Source organism: Chrysochloris asiatica, unplaced genomic scaffold (assembly GCF_000296735.1).
Source record: "Chrysochloris asiatica unplaced genomic scaffold, ChrAsi1.0 scaffold00013, whole genome shotgun sequence".
Taxonomy (NCBI): Eukaryota; Metazoa; Chordata; class Mammalia; order Afrosoricida; family Chrysochloridae; genus Chrysochloris; species Chrysochloris asiatica.
The window spans coordinates 1,220,971-1,246,109 of record NW_006408531.1 but is presented as its reverse complement, the minus strand read 5'-3'; the positions used below and the strand labels follow the sequence as shown (position 1 = coordinate 1,246,109).

The following is a 25,139-nucleotide window of genomic DNA, read 5'->3' as shown; positions in this document are numbered from 1 at the left end:
GTTCATTTACTCCTCACAGAATCCCTGTGGGACGATGAGTCTTGAGACCACCATTTTACTGAGAAATCAATGGACACCCTGGAAGATCTCAGAGCCAGTCAGTCAGTGGTGAGCTGGGTGTCAGAGTCAATGAGGCGCCTCTGCTTCCGGGGGAAAGGAGACCTTCCTCAGGTGGAAGAGCTGGAGTGGGAGTGTTCCAGAGCATCTACAGATCCCTCCAGTCTCCCCGGACATCACCACTCCAGTGTCAGCATTCTGCCTTCTCATCCATGCCCCAGCTTCACGTTCGAGACCTGACTAAGTTGTCGGCTCAGGTGATTTTGTAATTCAGCAACCTGGCGGGCAGGTCAATCTCTTAAATTTGCTTGTGGGTGATCTCAATCATACAACTGCAGGCAATAAGAGAATGCCTTGAATTCCATCCCATGCTTGGAGGTCAGAGGTTTGAGCCTTTAAGTTGCTACTCTCTATAAGTTACCCAAGGCCTGTTTAATCATTTGTTACAGAATTTTCAGTCCGACTTGGCATTTGAATATTCTTTCTTCCCTCGGTTGCGCAATTCTCTGGTTCGTTCATAACTTTTATCTTTGGAGAAGCTGGTTAATATTGTGGATTGCTACATCTCTAGACTACAATATGACCCAGCCTCATGACTTTTCACCCTGATTCTCACTGCCCCAGATTTCTTTGCGAGTCCAACTCTATATCCTTTACATGGACATTCATTCTAAGGGTAACCTTGCAGGAAGAGTTGTAAGCAGCCACATCTCAGGAAGTGGCAGAACTGAGGCCAGCCCTAGGGGGTCTCAGGAGCAGGAATTCATGGACAGTACCTTAGGGAGGCCACTGCCATGATGATACACCACTCTCTGCCCTACGCTCCTGTGTGGCACTGTTTTACATGGAAGAATTAGATTGGATGGCTTGTTGTGGTTCACGTGGAACAGAGCAGTCTTGAAAAGAAAGGAAATTACTGTGATTTTTATGTCTTGCCTACTTTCAAAAGGGCATTGAATGAATCACAGCTCTTTTGCAGTCAGAAATTTCTTTTGTCATCTGATAGTTACTATGTGTGACCTAGATTTAGTATAATTATATGCTACCTAATGGTATTTTGTAGACTCAGGCTTATATTTTTGTGGTATATTTCTATTTTAGTACTAGACACACCATTGGCATTTAATGGTCCTGATCTGGAACCTAAGTGCTATCTGCATTTTAAAAGTGTGCTCTTGATTGCCACTATATATAATTAAGAACTTGAATGTATGTGTTTTTATATTTAACTTGTAGGCTTAATAATCTGTGAAAAACGCTTTAAGACTAAAATTGTATGTTATACATAAATGATTTCTAAGCTATTACTTTTGTTTAAAATGGACTTAATTTCCTTCCAGATAAGTTAATGAAAGAATGTAATGATAATGGCAGTGATTATAATTACAATAATATATAAAACCCTTTCAACTTTCCCCCTGAAATTCAATCTGTATAAATGTTGACAACAAGATGCATCTCAATTCTAAGTTTAACTGGTTTGTTTGTGTGTTTGGTTCACTGTAAATAATCAGTCCCCAGCTCTGTAAAACAGAAGGTGAGTTGGTCTTGACATTGAACACCAGCTATTATCCCTGAGGTCAGGCACTGGCATAGCTTTTCTAAGGGTACGAGAAGTGATTGATTCACTGTGACCCTATGTGAGTCAGAGTAGAACGATGCTCCATAGGGTGTTCCTGAAATCAGTCACCTGGTCTTTTTCAGGGGGGTGGACCTGAGCCACCAACTGATCACCGAGAACCAATTTATTTCATTTTTGTTGTAACAACTGAGACTGCCTTGTCATTTTATTCTCTCGGTTCTCCATATCCTGCTGGCTCTTTCTGTCCTTTGCTATATAAATGAAGGGCTTCCTCTGCCTGTACATATAAAGGACTACTTGGCTAGGTTAGGACGCTCAGCGTGGTGGCTCCATTGTCTTTTGACATTTAATATGATGGAGAGGTAGGAGGCTAAACCTTTTTCTCCCTTTGCAAATGATTTACTGTTTTGTTTTGGTTTCTGGCTGACTGTTATGATGCTATTTCCTTAAAATGTAAAAAATTCACGGGGATACCTATGAATATTTTTCTTCTGTTATTGTGAGTTGGAGCAGGGTGTGGGGGCGGAGATGCTCTCTGTATTCAGATATATTTTATCCTGAGAAGTATTTTCATGTCTTACTGTTCTCTTACTTTTGTTATTACTTTATTTTATATCTACTATGTCCATCCCCAGAAGTCCTGGTGTGGTGCTGTGGGATAATGCACTGGGCCACCAGGTTGGTTTGAACCAGCAGCTTAGTAATAGGTAATAGGTGTAATAGGTGAGGCCGCTGAGAGTTACAATTCTAACTCACCAGCTGCTCCTTGGTAACTCTCTAGAGGGTCGCTGTGAGTTGGAACTGCCTCAGTGAACTTAACAACAGCAAGTCCATCCTCAAAGAGATGGATTGGCATAGCGGTCGCAGCAATGGGCTCAAGCGTAACAACTGTGAACAATTGTGGAGATGGCGCATTACCAGGCAGTGTTCCGTTCTGTTGTACATAGGTCGCTGTGAGCTGGAACCAACTCGACGGCACCTACACGGCAACAACAGTGTCTTTGTACTGTGTCCATTTGGCCTGTCCACATTGAAATCTGCACTTTTTCTTTTCTCATTATTGCTTTTCTTGGCGTGAAGCGGGCAAGGTATCTCCAGTATCATTTAGTTAGAGTCTGGGGACTCCCAGTAGCTATGGGGTCCCAGTGGTATGGCCCCATTGGCCTCATATCCTGCTGCTTGTCTTCGTGAGACACTTAGTCATTTGTTGCCTACCCATATCCCTGCCGGATGATCTGCTTGATTTATGTAGAGCTTTTCCACGGCCTCTCAAAGGTAGCTGCACTGCAGGGCCCCAGTGCCCATTCTCTCTTCTCCCTCTCAGCCTTCTAAACCAAGGAACAAGCTTGGGGTCCTGCTAGAGGCACCTTCACTCGTTTCCTAGGGAGGCTGCACTCTATTTAGGAAAGGGAATCAGAATGGGGTGCTGTTGCTTACTGCAATCCTGCCCATGTTTCGGATTTCACTTTCTAACTGGTTGTTTAAGGGTCCCTTCCCAGTTTTTCAAATCATTTCATGGAGGCAGAAAAGGAAAGTTAGGTATTTATGTTGTAATCTCACCCACTGTCTACCAAAACCCAAAACCAATTCTGACTCATGGCATCCACACGTGTTGCAGAGGGTGGACTGTTCCATGGTAGAATCGTTCCATAGGATTTTCCTGACCGTAATCTTTATGGGAGTAGAATCCTGGGCCTTTCTTTTCAGTGTTGTTAGGGGGATTCATAAACTGCCACCCTCCCAGTTAGCTGGTGTTTTAAAATACTGTCGAGTCTGTTTCCACTCATAGCGGCCCTGTATAGGGTTTACAAGGAGCAGCTGGTGACCTGGTGGTTCAAACCAACCTTGGAGTCCAGCGCATTAATCCAGAGTGCAAATCATTTGTGTTACCCAAGGGCCTCATCCAAGCCTACAATCTTTATAAAAAACATACATACATGCATACATACATACAAACACACATACATAGATGCATACATAGAAACATAGGTTTATTGATAAAAGAAGCAAAATAAATCAACAGATAGCTCATAGAACCTTTACTTTGACAGTTTAACAAACACAACTCTCGTTTTTTCTCCTTTCCTTTATTGTGTCTCTCTGATCTCAACACTCAGTATAAAACATTTCTGAGAATTCCCTAACACACATGTAGGTTCAAGTTCTTTCCTGATCAAAGTCAAGAGCAAAAACACAGGGTCAAGTATTCAAATCAGCTTCACAAGAATCAGAGCTCTTACATAGTATCTGGCCTTGCTAAGCGGCCCAAGGGCACATGGAATCATGAGGCAGGGGTGAAGTGAGAGAGGTCTGGGGCTCGTAGCTCTACTTGCCAGATCCTTTGTTGCTTCATTAGAATGTGTTCTGAACACAGTGTAATAGATGAGGCCGCTGAGAGTTACATACAGCCACATAACTTACACAGAGAGACGTTGGTTCATCATGGATGGTTTCCTTTTTATACTCTGATAGCTACATGCTTTCTAAGGTTTCCTGGGAGTCTTATCCTATAAACCCATAAGTTCTAGCATCTGTTTCCCAAATCCATCAAAGCAGACCTGGCACAATCAGCTGAAAGCATTCCATCGCCAGGCACTACACTGTTAATATTAGCCAAGAAGTGTGTCATGTGCATGTTCACAAGTCATAAATCTCTGACTACAGTTAGTGCTAGAGTCCTGGTGTGGCGCTGTGGGTTAATACTCCAGACTGCAAAGCTGTTTGAACTGCAAGGTCGGCGGTTCAAGCTCACCAGCTATTCTTTGGAAACCCTATTCAGGGTCACTATGGGTCGGAGCCGACTGGACAGCACTTAACAACAATAGCAACAATCAGTGCTGAATTATACAAATAAGAGATTTTATGAATGATAAACCCCATCCTATGGTTGCTCCCTACTAAAGGAAGAGATGGAAATCCAGACCTATTTTCTGATAAGTATTTCCTTCCCAGAATATATCAATTTTGTTATGTTTCTGTTTACATCAGTCATTAGATTCTACTGCATTATTGATATGTGTGCTTCATAGACAAGAAAGTAGAATTTAAGTGAATTTGATGTCAGTTCTTGTTTGAATAATGCACAAGGATTGATGATGCTATGGGATGAAGCACTGGCCCTCCAGTTTTGTTTGAACCACAAGGCTAGTGGTTCAAATTCACCAGCCACTCCTTGGAAACCCTGTACAGGGTTGCTATGAGTTGGAACTGACTTGACAGCATTTAACAACAAAACAGTATCAAGTAAAATATCTGACTAAATTTTGCATATCTGTAAATTATCATGTGGGCTGGAGTATTTAAATAGAAGACTCTATGAATGATAGACCCCATCCTATGGGTTACAAAACATCACAAAGATGCTTTCAATCAAATGGGAAAAAAGTGAATCAGCCTGCTATGAATCGAGTCTTTTAATGTATGCTTGTAGCATTCATTTATTGATTTTACCTGTGGTATGATTTGTATTAGCTTTCTGTCTTGTTTGTTATACATCCCCAGTGGAGATGATTGTGACAGCAGTGGTGTCTCAGGGGTAGAATTGCCTTCCCTGCAGGAGGCCTGGGCTTGATTTCCCATCAGTGACTCTCATGCAACACCGCTATCCATCTGTCAGCGAAGGTTGCTGTGATGCTGAAATGGCTCCAACAGAGCTTCCAGACTAAGATGAACTATGAAGAAAGGTTTAATGGTCTGTTTCCAAAAATCAGTCAGTGACAGCCCTATCATCCAATCCTCAACCAATCATGGAGATGAAATACACCCAGGCAGCATTTTGTTCCGTTGTGATGTGTCACCATGATAATGGGGCTGACTCAATTTCAGCCAATATTAACAACAATTAGGAGAGTCTCTTCCTAGAGTTTTAAAGGGCAGGTAGTGGAGACTGTGAGGTGAATTTGGCCCAGCAGTCATGTGATGGTCACTGTCTCCACCTCTCTTACATCCAGAGACATCCCTGGGCCTGGATCTAAGCCTCTGTATATTTCTTTTGTCTGCAGAGAGGATGAGCATGCCCTCATCCAGCAGTACTGTCAGACGCTCGGCGGGGAGTCCCCGGTGAGCCAGCCTCAGAGCCCTGCGCAGATCCTGAAGTCAGTAGAAAGGGAAGAACGGGGAGAACTGGAGAGGATCATTGCTGACCTGGAGGAAGAACAAAGGTAGACCTGGGAGAAGAAAGCAGGTCTTTCTGGAGAGACTTCTAGTGGGATGTCTTTAATATTTACTTCACTAACACCCCTACCCAATCTCTCTTTGGAATGATTGAAGAAGTGTGCTAGGATCAGAGTCTTAGAGGACATTAACAAGTTGGGGTTCAGGTTGCAGATTACAGTGGCTCTTAGGGGTTCACAGATGATGCCTAGTAAACACATGCTTAAAGCTATGATTATTTACCTGCTTGTTCATCTTACAGGGGAAGTAGAAAGGGTTTCAAAAAGTTCATGGAAAATTTGAATGAAAATATCAAGGAATTTTCCATAAACTTTTTGAAGCCTCCTTGTAAGTAGCTTGAGCTGACTTTGGATATTCTAGACACAGTGAAACCTGTCAGGGCTGGAACTTGATGGGACGACCTTGTTTTTCCAGGCCTTGCATGGTTTCCCTTACTCTTTTCATTGGGAAGTATTTAAGTATTTCTTCTCTGATAGGTTTCGATCATATATAGGTTCCAACTTTGCAAATCTTATTATATTTAGAAAAGTGTCTGGGTAACTCAAATTATTAAGGTCTCCACTACTAGCTGAAACATTGGTAGTTCTAACCCACCCAGAGATTTGAAAAGCAGCCCTGGGAACTTACTTTTGAAAGATCACAGCCTTGCAAACCTCACACGAAGTAGTTCTACTCCATACTCCTGAGGTTGCCATAAATCATCAGAACCAACATAACAGCGACAGACATGTTTGAAGAGAAGAGAATGAACACAAGATTAATTCCAGGTTTTTTCCTTTTACTCATTAGGAATCTGCAGGTGGAATATGAACAGCTGAAGGAGCAGCACCTTAAAAGGGGGCTCCCTGTTGGTTCACCCCCAGACTCTATTGTATCTCCCCATCACACGTCTGAGGATTCAGAACTCATAGCAGAAGCCAAGCTCCTCCGGCAGCACAAAGGCCGGCTAGAGGCCAGGATGCAGATCTTAGAAGATCACAACAAACAGCTGGAATCCCAGCTGCACCGGCTTCGACAGCTACTGGAGCAGGTAGGCTGTGCGGAATCCAGCACCCCATGCCACACTTTACCTGCCATTACTCCCCAGATGTCGGAAGAGATGTCTGCTTTTGCATTGCCCAGCCTTTAAAAGTATACATATTAAATCATAAATGGTGCATAAATGTATTTCCCTAGCTTATTCATGATAAGGATATTTTAAGATTGAAGCTTCCACTCTTTGACACTTAAACCTGTCTTAACTCTGAATAGATTTTTGTGTTTTAAGTTTTTTTTTGTGAATTGAGTGATCGTTTACATGGGAAAACATCGTTTTACACTCATCATTTCATTGCAATGATTAATGATTACGATCTCCTCTGTGCATCATCATTCAACAGTATTTGCTTTTATTTCCTTTTTGTTGTTATTGTTTTGGGAATGTACTTGAAAACTCTCAGGAATATATAATCATTTAAACAACCAAAGGGCACATTTTGTAAGCCTGCCTCCTGGTTGTCAGCACCCAGTTCCTCTCTTTCCATGAGTCCAGAGTCCTCAGCTGCTCCCTCTCTCCATGTCCTCCTCTCTGCCTCCATCTCTGGTGTCGCTGCTTCTCTGGATAGAGTCCTGCATTCTGCTTGTGCTTTTCTACCTTGATGGTCCTAAAGTCCTGTGTTTTTAGAATGTGAGTTTAACTTCTCCCCCATTTTTGTTACAAAACTTCTACCTTTACGGTTGTGACAGTCACAATTAGTCATGATAACAATTACTCACGATTGAATCATAAGAATCTTATCTCCATGTCCTTACACCAGACCCATCTAGACAAGATGAAAACTATTCTGTGGGGATTCTGCCTTCCCCTGAACACTCTGAAATAGCCAATGTCTAAGTTGCCCATCCTTGTCAACCCTGTATACAGAGGGAATAGGATTGATACTTGATGTGAGGACTCCTTCCCTGTCAGTTGGTTAACTCTGACTAGTTTGAGGGAAAATATACTATGACGTACAATTGCATGAATTAGACTGAGGAAACATCTGTGGAACTTAACGGGAAGGAAAGGACTCGAGAGTTTTATTGTTGATTTTTTTCTTCTTATGAGCTAAGAACACTGACTCCAGGAATCCGGTTTTCTGTTTTCAAGAAATTAAGTGATAGGTGTTTATTCATTTGCTACCACAAATTCCTAGCACTGGGCCATGCTTTATAGCATCTGCTTTCCAGCTTCAGAAAATAGCTAGTAGGGTACGATCTGATGAGTGCACACGTGGATGATAATTAAGAAATGAGACTTGCCCTTTGCTATTTTGTATTTTCTATACTTTTTCCTTCCTTCTTCCTTTTCTTCCCTCTTTCTTTCTTCTCTCTCTCTCTTTCTTTATACTCGTCTGGGCTGTATCATAGAATTGATTTACACTTTACAGTAGCAAATAGCCTATAGTTCTGTGGCATATAAAAGAGTCATCAGAAACAGTTAACTACTTTGGTGGTGCTTATAATCTTAACTGTTGTTGTTTTTGTTGTTATTATCTGCCTCTGAGTCAGTTCTAACTCATAGGTTTTCTGAAGAGCAGCTGGTGAGTTTGAACCACTGACCTTGTGGTTAACTGCCCCATGCTTATCCTACAGCAGTGTTGTTGTTGTTAAGTGCCTTCAAGTTGGTCCCAACTCATAGCAACCCTGTATAGGGTTTCCAGGAAGCGACTGGTGAGTTTAAACTGCCGACCATGTGGTTCAAACTGACCTTTTGGTCCAGTCCTTATCCTGCAGCACCGTACCGGGACTCCAGAATCTTTGCAGGAGCAGAAAGCCTCCTCTTTCTCTTGTGCAGCGGCTGGTGGGTTGAACCTCCAGCCTTGTGGTTTACCATCCAGTGCTTATCCTGTGGAGCCACTGTGCTCCAAATATACAGGAACAAGAGCATATCGTATGTGAAGACATGGCATGCTGTGGACAGTGGCATGCCTGATGACACAGAGCGTTTAGAGAGTAGGAGCCTGCCTCAGAACTTGTCATGAGATGAGATGCTGTAGTGGCAGGATTCTTCCTGTAACTCTTCAGGCTGCAGCTTCAGCAATGCCATCAAAGAAGGCTTTAAACTTTTCCTCTCTTGAAGAGTCCCTGACTTCAAGAGACATTCCTGGCCCCTTTGCTTGGCCTTTCTCTGTACCTGTGCAGTGTGGGGAGCCCCAGGCAGTGTACTATGAATGCCTTTCTCCAGAATTATTTATGGAATCAAAGTCAGAAACTGCTTTGTCTGTTTTCCCTCAACTTTTAGAAAGCCATCCTTTAACAATTGCTGGTTGTGTCCTTACCTGAATTATTCAAAACATGGTCATTTCTGCAGAACATTCATAGTGGGCCATAGATTTGACTATAGACTTTTATGTACATTTATCATTGTTTCCATACCATGAGCAGTGGACTGTGTACCGCAGGGTCCACAGTTCAAACCCACCAGCCACTCTATGGGAGAAAGATGAGGCTTTCTGTTTCCACAAAGATTTAAAGCTTTGCAAATCCTATACAGGGTCACTATGAGTCAGAACCAACTTAACAGAGATGAGGCTTTCAGTTTCCACAAGGATTTAAAGCTTTGCCAATTCTATATAGGGTCACTATGAGTCAGAACTGACTTCACAACAACAGTCTGGTTCAGAATTGCTATGTTTGGGAGAAGAATGACTTCAGGGCCTCCCAGGTTGCATCCTTTGACAATCACAGGAGAATAGTTCTCCAAGAGTGTCCCCAGGCCTGGCTTTTCTGTAAGTTCCTGGGATGTTTGAGTCTTACATCATCAGTGTTGGTCACACGCATGCGTTGAAAACATTACGTTGTTAGTAGTGTGGATTTGAAGATTCTGAATGGTATCTCTGAAAAGGAATAATTTTCTCTTGAAGCCTCTAATTTAGAATATGAAGTTTTAGTGTCGACGCCCTTGTACAAAGATAAAATCAGTGAGGGAAGCAGCTGCATTCTAAACCTTTGCTTGGCATTGCTTGTTGATGCTCTTCAGAGAGCTAAAGGTCCTTCTGCTTTCTCTTACCTCCCACTCTCTCCATCGCATTAGGCAGCACTGCCTAATGGCTCCGGTGCCCTTAGAATTGCACAGTAATGCGCTTGGAGGTAGCTGAGCGCTAAGTGGCTCTCTGTAGCCCAGACTGTAGAGCTCTTATCTCCTCCTAATGATTTAGCATGAATGCCAGCAGTAGATGGCACATTTCAACTCGCATGGTAAAAACTGGCACAAAACGACCAGATTTCAACTCATATGGATTTAATAGGGAAATCTGCATCAGAAAGCTTATCATTTCTTCATACCCTCTGCAATGGATTGCACTTTCTACTTTTATCCTGTGAGAGTAGATCAAAAAGTATTACTTCTAGGGCTCTAGATCATACTTGCACAGGTTTCTTCTAAACAAAGCATGTTTGATCATGTCTCTGCAATCAATGAATGGCTGCAAACAAGTTCTGTCAGTAATAAACCTGTCTTTAAAAACAAAAGTCCAGTCAAAACAGTGGCTTCTGAGGGGATCTGCTGGACCAGTTAAATTGAAAGCTGAGAAGGTTATGGTGACTGTTTTGGGGACCCCAAAGGGTTAATCTTGATAGATTTTCTTGAAGGACATAGGAAGAGCATGGAGGCTTATTTAAGAAAGTGAGAAAAGAGCCAGGGAATTAGCACTGGGGACATTTATCTATCCCAGTGTACTTGCTCATTCTTTAGGATAGCAAGGACTGTCTGTCCTATGAAAATTTCATTGGACAGCCTTACTCCATCTACCTTACAGCCCTAACCTTGTCCCTTCCAACTTCTTTTTTTTTGTTCATAAAACTCAAAAGAACCCTGATCAAGGATGTCAGAACTGCCATTTTGATGTGGCATAAATCAAAGAGTGTAGAATTCTTCAGGGGAGAGTTAGAGATAGAAGAACCTGCTTCAGATAGAGAATATGTTGAGAAACAGTAGCTTCACATTTTGGCACTTTTGTTTAATAAAGATGTCTGGGCTCCAGCTGATATGAAGTTAGGGGACACTACAAGAAACACCCAAACTTGCACATAGTACCCATTTGACCTAGCCTCGGTGGCTTGATAATTAGAACTTGACTAGAGAAGGATTAAAAAAAATTTTTTTTGGATAAAGGAAACGAGAATAAATTGCTACAATTTGATGAACTTGACCTATACTCATAGAGGTAGTAACTCTAAATACCAACAGAGAGTGAAGGAGTCTTCACATCAAGAATCAACACTATACCCTCTGTCCTCAGGGTAGATAGAGACAGACAACTTAGACTATGGCTACCTAAAAAGAGGAGGCGATAAAGGCACAAAGTGATTGGCTTACAAGGTTTCAAGAGGGAGTTTAGTTTCAGAGTGTATGGGGGAAGGTAGAATCTCCACTGAATAGTTTTCATCTTGTCTAGATGGGTCTAGTTAGATAAGATTCTCATGATTCAGTAGTGAGTAATTGTTATCATGACTGATTGCGACTGTCACAATTGTAAAGGTTTAAGTTTAGTAACAAAAATGGGTGAGTAGTTAATCTTACAGTCCAGAAACAAAGGACTCTAGGATCATCAAGGGAGAAGAGCACAAGCAGAATGGGAGATCTTATCCAGAGAAGCAGTGACACCAGAGATGGAGGCAGAGATGGGGACATGGAGAGAGGGAGCCGCTGAGGGCTCTAGATTCATGGGAAAAGAGGGACTAATATTGGCGGCCAGGAGGCAGACTTGCAGAATGTGCCCTTTGTTGGTGTAAATTATTACATATGCCTGAGTGTTTTTTGTTTTGTTTTTCAAGAGCTAAAGTGAATAGGGAGAAACACTGTTAACCGGTGTTACATGGAGGGGATTATAATCATTGTAATGAAACGAGGTGTATGATTTGTTGAATGTAAAACTGATGCTCTACCCTATAAACTTTCACTCAATTCATAATAAAAACTTAAACAATACTGTTTACTTACCCTAGTATGCTTGTTAATGTATGCATCACCATTTCAAAGATGATTAGAGAACACATTTATAAAGTATTGACTAGGACCTGCTAGGCTTTTCTAGTCCCTTTAGAAATAGTAACTCATGACTTCCCTCACACAGTACTGTAAGTACTTTTATCATTGGCCCCATGCTATAGTAAAGACTCCAAGGCACAGACTCCTGAGTGACAGAGTGGGAATTCAAATCCAAACAACTGGAGTCTGAAGTCATGTTCTATTTATGGCCTTTAAATATGGGCTGTGATTTTGAAACTGGTGTGGCTCTGTGGGTTAATGTGCCAGACTGCAAAGCAGTTTGAACTACAAGGTCGGCGGTTCAAACTTACCAGCTGCTCCTTGGAAACCCTATACAGCTTCACTATGGGTTGGAATTGACTCAATGGCACTTAACAACAATTGTATTAGAATGGACTCGATGGAACTTAATAACAACTGTATGAGAATAGGAGTCCTGGTGTGATGCTATAGTATAAGCACTGGAGTCAGGATCGATACCGGTCAGAATCAACCCATACAGTGTTGCTGTGGATCAGAATCAACTCCGTGGCAGTGAGTGAGATTGTACTAGAATAGATCCTTGGGTGATGCGTTTGTTTACTAAAGGTTGACAGTTCAAACCTACTCAGTGACGCAGCAGAAACAAGAACTGGAAATCTAATTCCGCAAATACCCTATAGGGCATTTCTGCTCTGTGCTATGTGGGTTCTCTGTGACTTGGAATTGATGCAGTAGTAAGGAGTGCTGTATTAGAAGCTGTGCTGATGTTTTCAAGATCGATGTAACATGTTTCTAAATTTGCTTGGTTGTCATAGAAGTAATGGAGAGAAAACTTGAGGGATGAAACTTACATTGATAAATAAATACAAGTGGCAGTGTAACCAATGAGTTCGTCAAGGGGCCCAGCTGAAAGGGGAGGGGCATTAGTGCAGCCAATGGATGCTAAACTGTATTTGAAAATGTTAGAAAGAAAATGGCTGTATGATTTAATTACCCATGGTGGGGAAGAGGACCGTAAGAAGGAAATGATTTTCTAATAGCTATTGGAGCCATTGTTTTGCTTTCTCTTCTGAATGTGCCTCCAGCCTGAATCCGATCCCCGAATCAATGGTGTCTCCCCCTGGGCTTCACCTCAGCATTCTGCACTGAGTTACTCGCTTGATCCAGATCCTGGCCCACAGTTCCAACAAGCAGGTCAGTGTTCCCAGGCAGAACATCTCCAGTCTGATGTGTGCTTTGTCATTTGTTTGTGATCATTAACTAGCTTTCTTGTGCTCTGGCACCTTGGGGCATACAGAAGTTTTATATTCTCTGTGGTCTTATAAATACAAGTCCATTTGAGCAATATAAAACAACCCAAAGGTTAGGGAAATTATCTATGACATGTAAGTACTAAATAGTAGTGTATTTTAGTGAAAGATGAGCCAAGTATACTCTTACATTTGAGATGAAGCATAGTCTGATCATTTTATTTGCCTTAAAACTGAATTCTCTCTTTAGTAATTTATTTTCTGGCACTAAAATTTTTCTGTGTATATACTAAGAATAGTATAGGAAATACTCTTATATAACATGTTTTGAGCCCGTCAACTCTATTCCATTCCTCCACCCACATTCCTACAAATGCTTGCTGCCCCCTACAGCCCTTTTCTGAGGCCGAGGTCACATGCAGCCTTCCATCAGGCACCACGGGGACCTGTCATACTGCTTGGAAACACTCTGTAAACCAAACACTCAGAAATAATATTTTGTTATTTATGAAATTCAAATTCTACAGTTCTGCTGTGGACCACATATTTAACCAGCTTAATTTATTTGTAAGATATGTTTCAATATGTGAATCAAAAAAAGAGCTAAAATATTAATGTGCAATCATCTTTTTTTTTTTTTTTTTCTATCATCTTTTTGACAAGAAAATCAGTGACTCTTCCTTTTAGGAAAACTCCACGCACGTCACAGTGAAAAAATATCTTAAGCTACTTTGACTTTTGTGTCAGGTTAAGCTAAACTATGCTGAAGGTGCCAGAAAGAAAGAAGGAAGAAAAAAGGAATTGGCAGAATATTTTTCTTACCTGAAAAACGTGTTTAACGTGTGAAATAAAACATTTCCAGTGAATAAATTGAAATGATATGGATTCTTTCTGCTTAGACATCTAGCATATTTTAATTATGTAAAATTGATCATACTAACTAGTGAGTATAAACTGTTCCCCATAAAGTTGTCATTTTCAGTGAGATATTTTCACATTGCCATGCAGAAGCCGGTAGTTGTAATTTCTCTGTAAGTGGGGTTTTATTAGGAGGCTGGACATTGATGGGTTTTGGTCTTTGTTCCTCCTGTCACAGCTGTGGAAGACTTGTTGACACCACCCCATGAAACCAGCACAGACCTCACTGAGGTCATGGAACAGATCAACAGTACATTTCCATCTTCCTGTCGTGAGTACAAAAGATGATATCCTATCCGACCACTGTGCTTTTTCTTTTCTCCTTTCTTTTTTTGCATAGTACCCTTTGTGTTCTTGGGTAAGATAACAAAAACTTGTATTAGAAACAGGATTGGGCATTATTTGAAAATAAGTCAAACATTATGTATGTTGACAACGAAAATGCAGCTTAACTTAGATACTATCACAAGACTGGGAAATAATGGCAGTGTGATCCTGTGCAATCTGAGATATCCTGTAGTATGCTTTATGAGTGATAAAATGAAGGCAAATGAAATAGGAAGTCCGTTTTTAGAAATAAATTTTCCTCTTCATTGCAAGCTACCCTAAGAAAAGCATATTATTGCAAAGAAGAGCTTTTAGAGACGTGCCAAACAAGGCATGAAACCAGCCCTTACTAATGTAATTCCCTCTCTTTTCTTCAGACATTATTCTCTGATGTCAGCAGAACCTGATTTGGGTGTAGAAAGGGATTATTTTCAGATTTCTGTCTTTTATTTTTTTCTCCTAATAGTTTCTTTTCTCATGGAATAAAAGGGCTAAACAATTTAAGGCATCACAGATTACGATCCTGTGAATTTTCCACATGAACAAACGAGGGCCCCAAAGTACCCAAATAAAAATAATCCAAATCCGCAGGGGAAATTATATCATCATTCTTATGTATTGATAATTTTTCAGACACTTGGTTCTCAGTGTCTTGCTGCCTTGTAATTTCTAGTGAGTTCTTAATTAAAATACTTTTACTATTTCAAACAGTTTACTTTTGCATAATTGTTGTTGTGAAGTGCCGTCGAGTACATACCACTTAATACTATGGTGATATTTTAAATAATCTCTTAAAGAACATGAAGGTATTAGTTATAATTTTAAGGTGATTTCTTCTCAAATTGAACTTAATCTTAGCAGCCTTGAAGCTAATATTTAGCTTGTGGGTGTATATATCATTTGGAAGTGCCAGTGATTCTGTAGGATGAGCACTGGACTGCCAACCATAAGGTCAGCTGTTTGAGGCCACCAACCACTCCACAGGAGAAGATGAGGCTTTCCGCTCCCACAAAGATTGACAGCCTTGGATACCCTGTACAGGGTTGCTGTGAGTCCAAACCAACTAGATGATATTTAACAACAATAACAATGTATCATATACATACATATTTTATATAACATATAAAGGAGCTCTGGTAGCATAGTGGTTACAAATCGGGCTGTGAACCGCAAGGTCAGCAGTTCGAAACTACCAGCTGCTCTGCAGGAGAAAAATGAGGCTTTCTACTCCTGTAAAGATTTACAGCCTCGGAAACCCTGTTCAGGGTCACTATGGGTCGGAACCGACTTGACAATACTTAACAACAACAACATACATATAAAAGAAACCTTAGTGGTAGTGTAGGATAAGCACTGAACTGCTAACTGCAAGATCGATATTCAAACCCACCAGCCACTCCAAGGGAGATAGATGTGGCTATCTGCTCCCATAAAGATACACAGACTCAGGAACCCTCTATTGATAGCAGTGGGTTTTATACATTATAATAGCCCTTGGTGGCACTGACAGTTTCTACTTACTACTAACTGAAAAGTTGGCAGTTCAAGCATTGCTGCATACAAAAGAAAGCCCTAGTGGTCTGCTCCCCTAAAAATCACAGCCAAGAGAACTCTACAGTACAGTTCTGCTTTAGCTGTGTCGCTTTGAGTACTGGTGTGCCACCGTGACATAATGTGCTGAACTGCAAAATCAGTTTGAACTGCAAGGTTGGTGCATCAAGCTCACTATCACTATCCTTGGAAACCCTATACAGGGTCACTATGAGGTTAAACCCTATACAAGTTACTATGAGTCAAAACCAACTTGATGGCACTTAACAAGAACAACTTTGTAGCACATCAGGTTGCAGTGAGTTGAAATTGACCCCACAGGAATGAATTCTCCTGTTTTTGTTGTTGATAATATTCATCTCCTCCCTGATTGACTGTCTTCTTACCCAACATTTAACACTTGTAACATTAGCAGCAATTCTACTTACTGTTGTGTACATTAACAATGTATGTCTGGCAGTAACGAATGACAAACTAGGCAAAAGTAACACTGACCATAAGGTTATGTGTCAATTTGACTGGGCCCTGATTAATGACTTTACGTGGTTATCCGCCATTTTTGTCTAACACCAGTTTCACATGGTGACCTAGTCTTTGGGACCTAACCATGCCAGTAAGTGAGGAGTGGGTGTATTATGCATAGCTCCTCATCTGACTTTTTCCCATTAGTTCTTCATTAACTGCCATGCGACATATCAGGAGTGTAGATAGATAACATATATTGACTACATTATAAGCAATACTTTATTTTATAAAGGATCTACAGTTTACAAGATGCCATCATTAATAGGAAGTAAAAATAACTTTTCATATATGAATATAAGATATAATCATCTCTGAATAATCAGGAATATTTTCTTAAAGGGCTTATCGCATATAAATATGTATGTTTATATTTATGAGTGTGTCATTTTCTAGATTATGATTTGTCAATCAGCTATTCTGCTTCTGAAAACTTTATGAATCATGTTTCCTGTATACCAGTCTCCACTCTCATCCCCCTAAAAAGGAATGTTCGTTTGCATGCATACACGCGTGCGCACGCACGCACATACACACTTTATAGGCCGTAGAGAGTGTCACGAAAACTTGGTAGGGTCTTTCAGAGTCCACTTGTTGTCAGATTATGTTCTAGACTTGGTAATCTCTATAGTAAATGAACAGGTTAAGTTTTTTATACTGACTATATTTCAAGCTTGAATGTTTTTAAGGTTGAAGTTCTGAGCCATATACTGTTTAATGGCCAAGTAAAAAATCTCATTATAGACTTTTAAAGCTATAGTTTCAAAATTCAATTATTTTTTAGTTCATTTATATCAAACTATATGAATAATTCATTGAGAAGAAAATTTGTAAATCAAAGTCTCTTTAGATGATTTTATTTAATTGTCGTGGTGGACATTTTCAACTAAAAAGTCAGCTAGCAATAAGTGTTACAATGAACATGTGTTGAAATATATGCCTTGTATTGTTGTTGTTAGATGCCGTCTAGAGAGTTCTGACTCATAGTGACCTTGTATTGGGTATCCAAGGAGTAGCTGGTGAGCTTGAACCACCAACCTTGCAGTTCAAACCAACTTTGCAGTCCAACGCATTAACCCACAGTGCCATACCAGGACTCCCATATATCTTATAGTAGATATCAGATGAGTAATTTGTATAGTAAAATTTTTATGCTAAAAATATATGGTGTGACTTTTTTTTTTTTTTTTACAAGATCAGTTTTCGAAAGCAGATTACTCTTAAATTTTTCTCAAGATATATTCTGATATCTAGATATTATAAAAGACTGATCTCTGTGATATTTTAAAAGAATATAATTTAAAACTTAAATACTATAAATCTATGACAAAAGGAATTTTAAAAAATAAGTTTACTCATCTCAAACATAGCCTGTCTTTGAAAGCAAGTGTAAAATTCCTGTTCATAGGAATCTATTAATATATATAAGCATGTATACCTCAAATGAAATCTACATATCACCTGTATAATTCTCGGGTGTGAGGGTGGGGTATAGAACCTTGAAAGCACTCAAGTCTAACCTGGCTGTGTTCTCATAGTCTGATGTTTTTATATTCAGAAATATTTGTAATATTTATAGTTTTTTGCATGAGCTTTATTAGATGTGTGTTTGAAGAGCTCAGGTACATCCCCTTTAAGGAATGATGAATAGTACCTTAGAATCATTTGAAATTTAGATATTGTTTTTGGTTGTTGAAGTTCTGTTATTAGCTTGAGTTTAGTTTGCCCATCCTGGTATTTTATATTCCATATTTTGTTTTGATAGAGACAATTTTCCATGAAACTAGGGGACTTCATTTATAAGAATGATGCCTGTTATGAAATGCTCCTTTAAATTTTTTCATCTTTTTAGTGCAGACTAGAAATGAATACCTGGCACAGTTTGTGTCAATAATGTTCCAGAATTGAATGATCAAATGACTGTATTGTCTGATTGAGAAGGTTTACTTGTTCTTGCTTTCCCACGTAATCCTCAGAGGGTTCTGTAGGATTCATTTGTCTTTTAAGTTGCTCAGTAGGTATTTTAATAAGCCTTTCCTATTTGAAAAGCTTACTGACCACCTCTGGAGGATTGATATGAGCAAATCTGATTGGCATCCTCCCAATGCCAAGCCAATCCCTTGAACCCCTGTACCTAATGAGAACTTTAAAATTGTTTGTCACCAGCATACAATGAATTGATCTGCTTGTAAATCTTGACTTTTAATCCATTGTGGATTAAAAATTAGCATGACCACAATCTTAGAATTAAAATGAAACTGTATTCATAAACCCTAATTGCCTGAGTTGCCTACTTAAACACGGCACTTTTTTTTTAAGCAGTAGCTTTTATTTTTGTACATAACATTTTAGTATTCCTCCATCCATATTTAATTAATAGCCCAGTTGGTCCTGATTGCATCCTTGAATCATGGCCTTGGAAAGTCCACCAGAGCCAAAATATGACCTTGAACAGATCCCAATTGAATTTAGATATCATCTTAATAGCAGACAGGATGTGTGAGAAACTAATGACCCAAAACTAGAAGAGTTCTGGGATGACATCAAGAACATCATGCAGGAAGAAAGCAAAAGGTCATTAAGAAGACAAGAAAGAAGCAAAGGGCCAATATGGATGCCACATGAGACTCTGAAACCTACTCTTCAGCACAGAGATACTAAAGCAAATTGAAGAAATGAGAAGTTAGAAGAGTTCAATGGAAAATTTCAAAGGGTAGCTCAAGAAGACAGAGCCAAATATTTTAATGAAATGTGCAAACATATGGAGTTAGAAAACCAAAAAAGGATGAACATGCTCAACATTTCTCAAGCTGAAAGAACTGAAGAAAAAAATTCAAGCCTTGACTTACAATATTGAAGGATTCTATGGAGAAAATATTGAATGTTGTTGTTGTTAGGTGCCATTGAGTCGGTACCAACTCATAGCGACCTTATACACAGCAGAACAAAACACTGCCTGGTCCTAGGCCAACCTCACTACTGTTGCCACACTTGAGTCCATCGATGCTGCCACCTGGCCAATCCATCTCGTTGGGGGTCTTCCTCTTTTTCTCTGACCCTCCACCTTACCAAACATGACATCCTTCTCCAGCGACTGGTCCCTCATACAATATGTCCGTAGTATGAGAGATGAAGTTTGGCCATCTTGGCCTCCAGGGAGCACTCTGGCTGCACGTCTTCCAAAACGATCTGTTGGTTATTTTGGCAACCCATGGTACTTTCAATATTCTCCTCCAACACTGTAACTCAGAGGCATCAATTCTTCTCCAGTCTTCCTTATTCACTGTCCAGCTTTCACATGCATATGAGATTATTGAAAATACCATGGCTTGGGTCAGGTGCACCTTAGTCCTCAAGCTGACATCTTTGCTCTTCAATACTTTCAAAAGGTTTTGTGCAGCAGATTTGCCTAATGCAATATGTCATTTGATTTCTTGACTGCTGCTTTCATGAGTGTTGATAGTTGATCCAAGAAGAATGAAGTCCTTAACAACTTCAATCTTTTCTCCATTAAGAATGTTGTTTATTGGTCCAGTGGTGAGGATTTTTGTTTTCTTTACATTGAGATGTAATCCGTACTGAAGGCTGTGCTCTTTGATCTTCATCAATAAATGTTTTAAGTCCTCTTCACTTTCATCAAGCAAGGTTGTATCATCTACATATTGCAGGTTGTTAATTGAATGGTATAGAAGGCATCAAAAGAAATTGGAAGGAAAATGTGCAGAGTCAGTGCGGTCCAGTGCTTTATTCCACAGCACCACACCAGGACTCAGTGCTTTGGTGTGCACTTACTTGAAAGAGCCAGCATGTGTTTTGCATATTTTGGTAGAATTTTTGCATCTTAAAGCAAATGGGATCTATGAAACTAAGTAGAGAAATCTAGCCTTTGTTAAAGCATTAGTTTCCCACCCCTCATACCAGCCCCCCCCCAATTAAAAAAAATATTAAGAATTGTTTCTTTTAAGCTTCCATTTAACAACTGGGCTTTATTATCCTACTCTGAATGGAGTGGTCCATTTCACACATTTGCATCCTGAGAGCATAGAGCCAGCAAAGCAATAGCACATCCTTCAATTGATTTCTTTTGTTTTCTCTTTCAGCAAATCTCCCCAGCAGGCCACAGGTAAGAGTTAATAAATTGATTGATTCAAATGTTGCTGAGCATAATCTAGACTAAGCAGATTAGCTGTTATTGATTTTAATGCTTCTTTATTCTCCATGTAAATAAGAAAACTTCCTTGACATTTAAATGCTAGTTTAATAAACTTTGTCAGTTTAAAGAGGACCCTTCCAGATGCAAAAAATACTTGGCTTTTGGCATACTTAGCTTTTTGTGTTTGAACATCTTTTTAATGGCATCGTATGTACTGTGTCTGGGTTAACATGTCAAAGATCACAAACATGACAAAGGACCAGGCAGTGTTGTGTTCTATATACCTAACATTGCCATTTAATCAGAGCCAACACAACAACTAACAACAACCCACACTCAGCAGTGAACCCAGGATAAATTTGGCTGTTCACTGTTCTCCAAAATAGTTCCCTAAAATAAGTAACACAGAAAATCGACTGAAAAAAATTAATTGGTATCACAGTGCTGGTGTTGTTACTTTCAAGGAGAGAAAAAAAAAGGAGAAATCTTCAATGTTTTATTTAAAGATTTGCCAAGAACTGTTGGCAACTCTAGCCTTATGACAGTACTTTTCTTATCAGGTACTCTTAGTGATAATGTGTCACAAGGCTAGAGTAGATCTTTGGAGAGCATTTTCTTTCATGAATGTGTTTATTAGTCCTTTTTGAAACAGTGAACCTTCTGAGCCAATTGGTCTTGTTGGCAAAGGAGGCCAGGATCTGCCCCAGAACCACAGGCAGCCCATCTTTAGTAACAGAAGGGAAGACAAGGGGGCGTGAAATCCACTGTGGATGTGGTGGTGAGAGTTTCTGGGTGTCCTCTTTGGATTGCTTCTTAGTGCATGAGGATCCAGAGACGTAAGGACCAGAGGGCACGTGATCGAGCAGATGAGCTGGGGAAACTGAGTGAGGTGACCAGGCAGCCTTAAAGGCCCCTGTAATGTGCCTGCTGTTCGTTTACTTGAGAGCAAGACACAGACTGGATTGCTGTGTCTTGCTCTCCAGCTGTACTGAACTCCATGAGTATAGACACCAGAGTAGGCCGAGTCTTGGATTTACCCAGAGTTGAGGCTGTGGATTGGCAAAGGGAAGCAGTTCAAGAAAGGAACCAGGGGCTTTGAGGAAAGGGGCAAGAGAATGATAGTTATGATTGACATTTAAATTGTGGTGATAGAAATTAATTCTGATGTCGCATAAAATACACTTGGTGAGACTAAATTACCTTGGCAAAGCAAAATTTACTCCTGTAGGAGGCTGCGTGCACATAGCCATACATACAGAAACAGGCCAGCGAGCACACTGAGTGGGGGTTTTTAATCCCTGACGCGAGTCTTAAGGTTGTGTCTCACCCATTGACTAAGGCTTTGACTGCACAATCGTTTTCTTTACCTGGTTGGCTAGTTCAGATTTCTAAGGCGTGTATTCCTATTTTAGGAGAGGAAAAAGAAAGATCATAAAGTCTTTACTCACTTCAGGAAATAGTCAAAGAAAAAAAGAGAGATCATAAAGTCTTTACTTTAAGAAATAAAAAAAGAAAGGTTACCCGAATACAATAAATAGGATTATAATAAATAAATAAATAATCTCCCACCCCCACCCCCCAATTGTAGGAAAAGTGAAAACATTTCTACTATGGGAGGTAGGAAGAAGGATGGTAAATGAATTATAGTATCAAAAGATAGAAGAGGTGGTCAGAAGGTGGGATGGTTAAAATGTAAATGATGGATGGGTCATGAATATTGTTGTTGTTAAGTGCCTTTGAGTCAATTCTGACCCATAATGACCCTGTATAGGGTTTCCGAGGAGCAACTGGTGAACTTGAACTGCTGACCTTGCAGTGCAAAGCAACTTAACTGACTTTGCAGTCTAGCGCATTAACCTGCTGCGTCACACCAGGACTCCTTGTAAATATTAGAATGGGCTCTATTTGGATAATTGAGTGAGTGGCTCAGGAGAATTGAAGGAAGATAGGACCAGTGGAGGAGAGGAGCTCAAGGAGCTAAAAGACCAGAGGTCTGGAAGAATCATCTGCATTGAAATAACCAAAATTTAAAAATAGTTTTGAAGTGGGCGACAGTCAATTAGGGTGAGCCATTTCTTCTTTAAGAAAAGAGGACACATGACCCAAGGGGTCAGTTCAAAGAGAATTAGTGTGAAGACTCTAATGACAAAGAGAGTCAAAGTTGGGCTTATTTTTACCGAGGAAAATGAGAAACCTCCCTGGATGTTGCAGTGAGGGGACTAGGAAGACACTTCTTAGCCAACAAGTAAAGAAACAGTTTCATGTTAGAGGTTATAAGGGGGAAGCAGTATCTTCATGGAGATCCAGATGTTGATTAGAGCAAACAAGTGAAGCAAACACTGAGCTTTCTGATCCGGAGGGTCCAGGGAAAGACTCTATTACTGAGGGTGAGACATGGGGATAGAATGAAGGATGTGCAGCTCTCTGTAGGAACAGGCTGCAGTAGGTGAAATTGACTTGGAGTTTGGAACAGTTTGCGGTGTCTATTCAGAATAGGAGTACATGATGGAATTTGCCCTGATGGTCCGGAGGTGGAGGCAGACTTGGGAGTGATGAGGCCCAGCAGGGGTGAGAGAAACTGTTTTCAAATTCTCAAACACTTCACAGCACAGCACAAGTGTTAAGAATTTAAAGCTGAGCGCGACCTTGGAGACCATCCCCTCCTACTTTGTTTTTGGATTTAAAGAAATCAAGTTTAAAAAGAACTGAATATACAGCAATTCAGTGGATAGAGCAATCATCTGACTCATTGCAGGAAGCCCTCTCTTCCTCTTCTCACTCCCCTCTTTCTTTTCTTTCCCCTGCAATATGCTCCTTTTCTTTCTCAAAATCAATTATGCATTTTCTATACCTTGAGTCCCATGGAAATTCATGAAAAGTATATATCCACCAGGATACTTTGCAGTAGTCTTAAATTTTTAGATTCTGACATCTAAAATGGGCATTTGTGTTGCCCTATTTCACCAGCACATCCAATCTTCAAGAACAATAGAAGGCACAGGAATCATTTTTAAATTCTTCTAGTCTTTATTTTAAATATGAATTAGCACCAAGGCTTTTTTAAAAATAATAATAAATATTAATATGTAACAACATATTCCTTTTCCAGATAGAATTGATTTCTCCTTTTCTTTCTGTATCCAAAATACTTTGAAGGGACTTTGGTTAGCCCTTTCTTATACAGCATTGAATGGGAGTACATTGTTGAGATGCTTTTCATGTCTCAGTACCAAATACCCCAGCACAATGCCTGGACCTCTCACTATCAGTGCTTGCTGAGTTCCTGCTTCCTCTAACATGGCAGCAAAATATTCAAAATCTAGACAGAAGTTTCTGAAGAATCTAAATTTGAGATTAATGGTAAATGGAGGATAGTGTCTATGTGAGAATCAAAATGAAGGTGCTGCCTGTGGCAGACTTGGGAGGAAAATGGGCCCCTGGGTAGATTCTCCAAACATCGGAGCACGGTTCCAGGGCTGAGCAGAGCCGCATGCCACTGTTCCACAACCTAAGAGGTAAGTACAGGAGCAGAGTCTTTCTACGGGTCTTCAGTGGCCTCTCCTGTTTTAAGAGGTGTGGTCCAAGTTGGATAACTTTTGATAATGATTTAAAAAAACTATTCAAACCCCCAAATACTTTTAAAAGATCAACTATTTGGCCTTCCCCAATGTGACCGAGATTTATATATTTTCTTGTTTGTGGACCTTGTCCCCCAAACCTTTGATAATAGCCACCACTGGATTACGATTCTTATCGTGGACATTTCTTTTGAGCCCTAGCTGGTTGGAGTGGTCATGATATCAGGGTATTCCCTCTTCAGGAAGTTCCCACAACTCTCCTGGGGAGGTAGTAGGTTCTCACACCAGCTGAATTCACTCATCATTGATACTTCAGCTGGAAGAAATGCCCTTTCTCCATTTTAACTTGGATTCCAACCTGAGCACGAGAAATTTCTAGATGTTCTCCTATGTTGGCTGCAGTGACAAAACAGAGTAGGTGATCCTGGGATCAGAAGGAGGGACCTCAGCCTTGGGAACAACAGTCACGTGTGAGTCAAAAGGGCACCTACTTGGGCTCAGCAATTTAGGGGTTGACTTCAGCACTTTTCTTGAAGAGTTGACAGATCCTTCCTACCTGTAATGCTTTATGTAAATCTTGCCTGACACTGCTGTTTCCTGTTCCCACAGGCAATGTGAAGGAGTCATCCAGCCAACCTACATTTCCTGAGTTACAGTATTGCCCTTTACAGCAAATGCCAATTTCAAGTTCCATCTAATCAGAGGCTGCATGACTCCATGAAACATGCTGTTGAGTTCAGACTGTGTGTTCTACGGAAGGAGTCAAACACTGACTATCCAAAGAGAAAAGGCGATTTTGTTTTTATAATAACCACATATTATTTTCTTCTCCCCTTTCTATGCAACTGTAAATTAATGAACAGAGTGGTATTTGGAAATGGTAATACATTTGTCACTGATTTGTATAATGTATACAGCATTGGGAACGTGGGTGGGGCTTTCTAATACTATACCTTCTTTTTAATAACCGTGTTGAAAATTGCATAAGAATTAGAAGAAAGTTTTACATTTTTTTACATTCCTTCTGCTGTTCTTA

General features: G+C 40.2%; 1 protein-coding gene across 1 annotated transcript in view; it reads left to right on the top strand.

The window, feature by feature from the left end:
* UTRN (utrophin) overlaps nucleotides 1-21,432 on the top strand; it is a 574,637-nt gene extending 553,205 nt beyond the window's left edge. The window contains 6 exon segments of the mRNA XM_006834702.1: nucleotides 5,641-5,799; nucleotides 6,602-6,842; nucleotides 12,890-12,946; nucleotides 14,105-14,243; nucleotides 20,473-20,495; nucleotides 21,343-21,432. Of these exon segments, the coding sequence (XP_006834765.1) occupies nucleotides 5,641-5,799; nucleotides 6,602-6,842; nucleotides 12,890-12,946; nucleotides 14,105-14,243; nucleotides 20,473-20,495; nucleotides 21,343-21,432 (709 nt within the window).
* The last annotated feature ends 3,707 nt before the right edge of the window (nucleotides 21,433-25,139 follow it).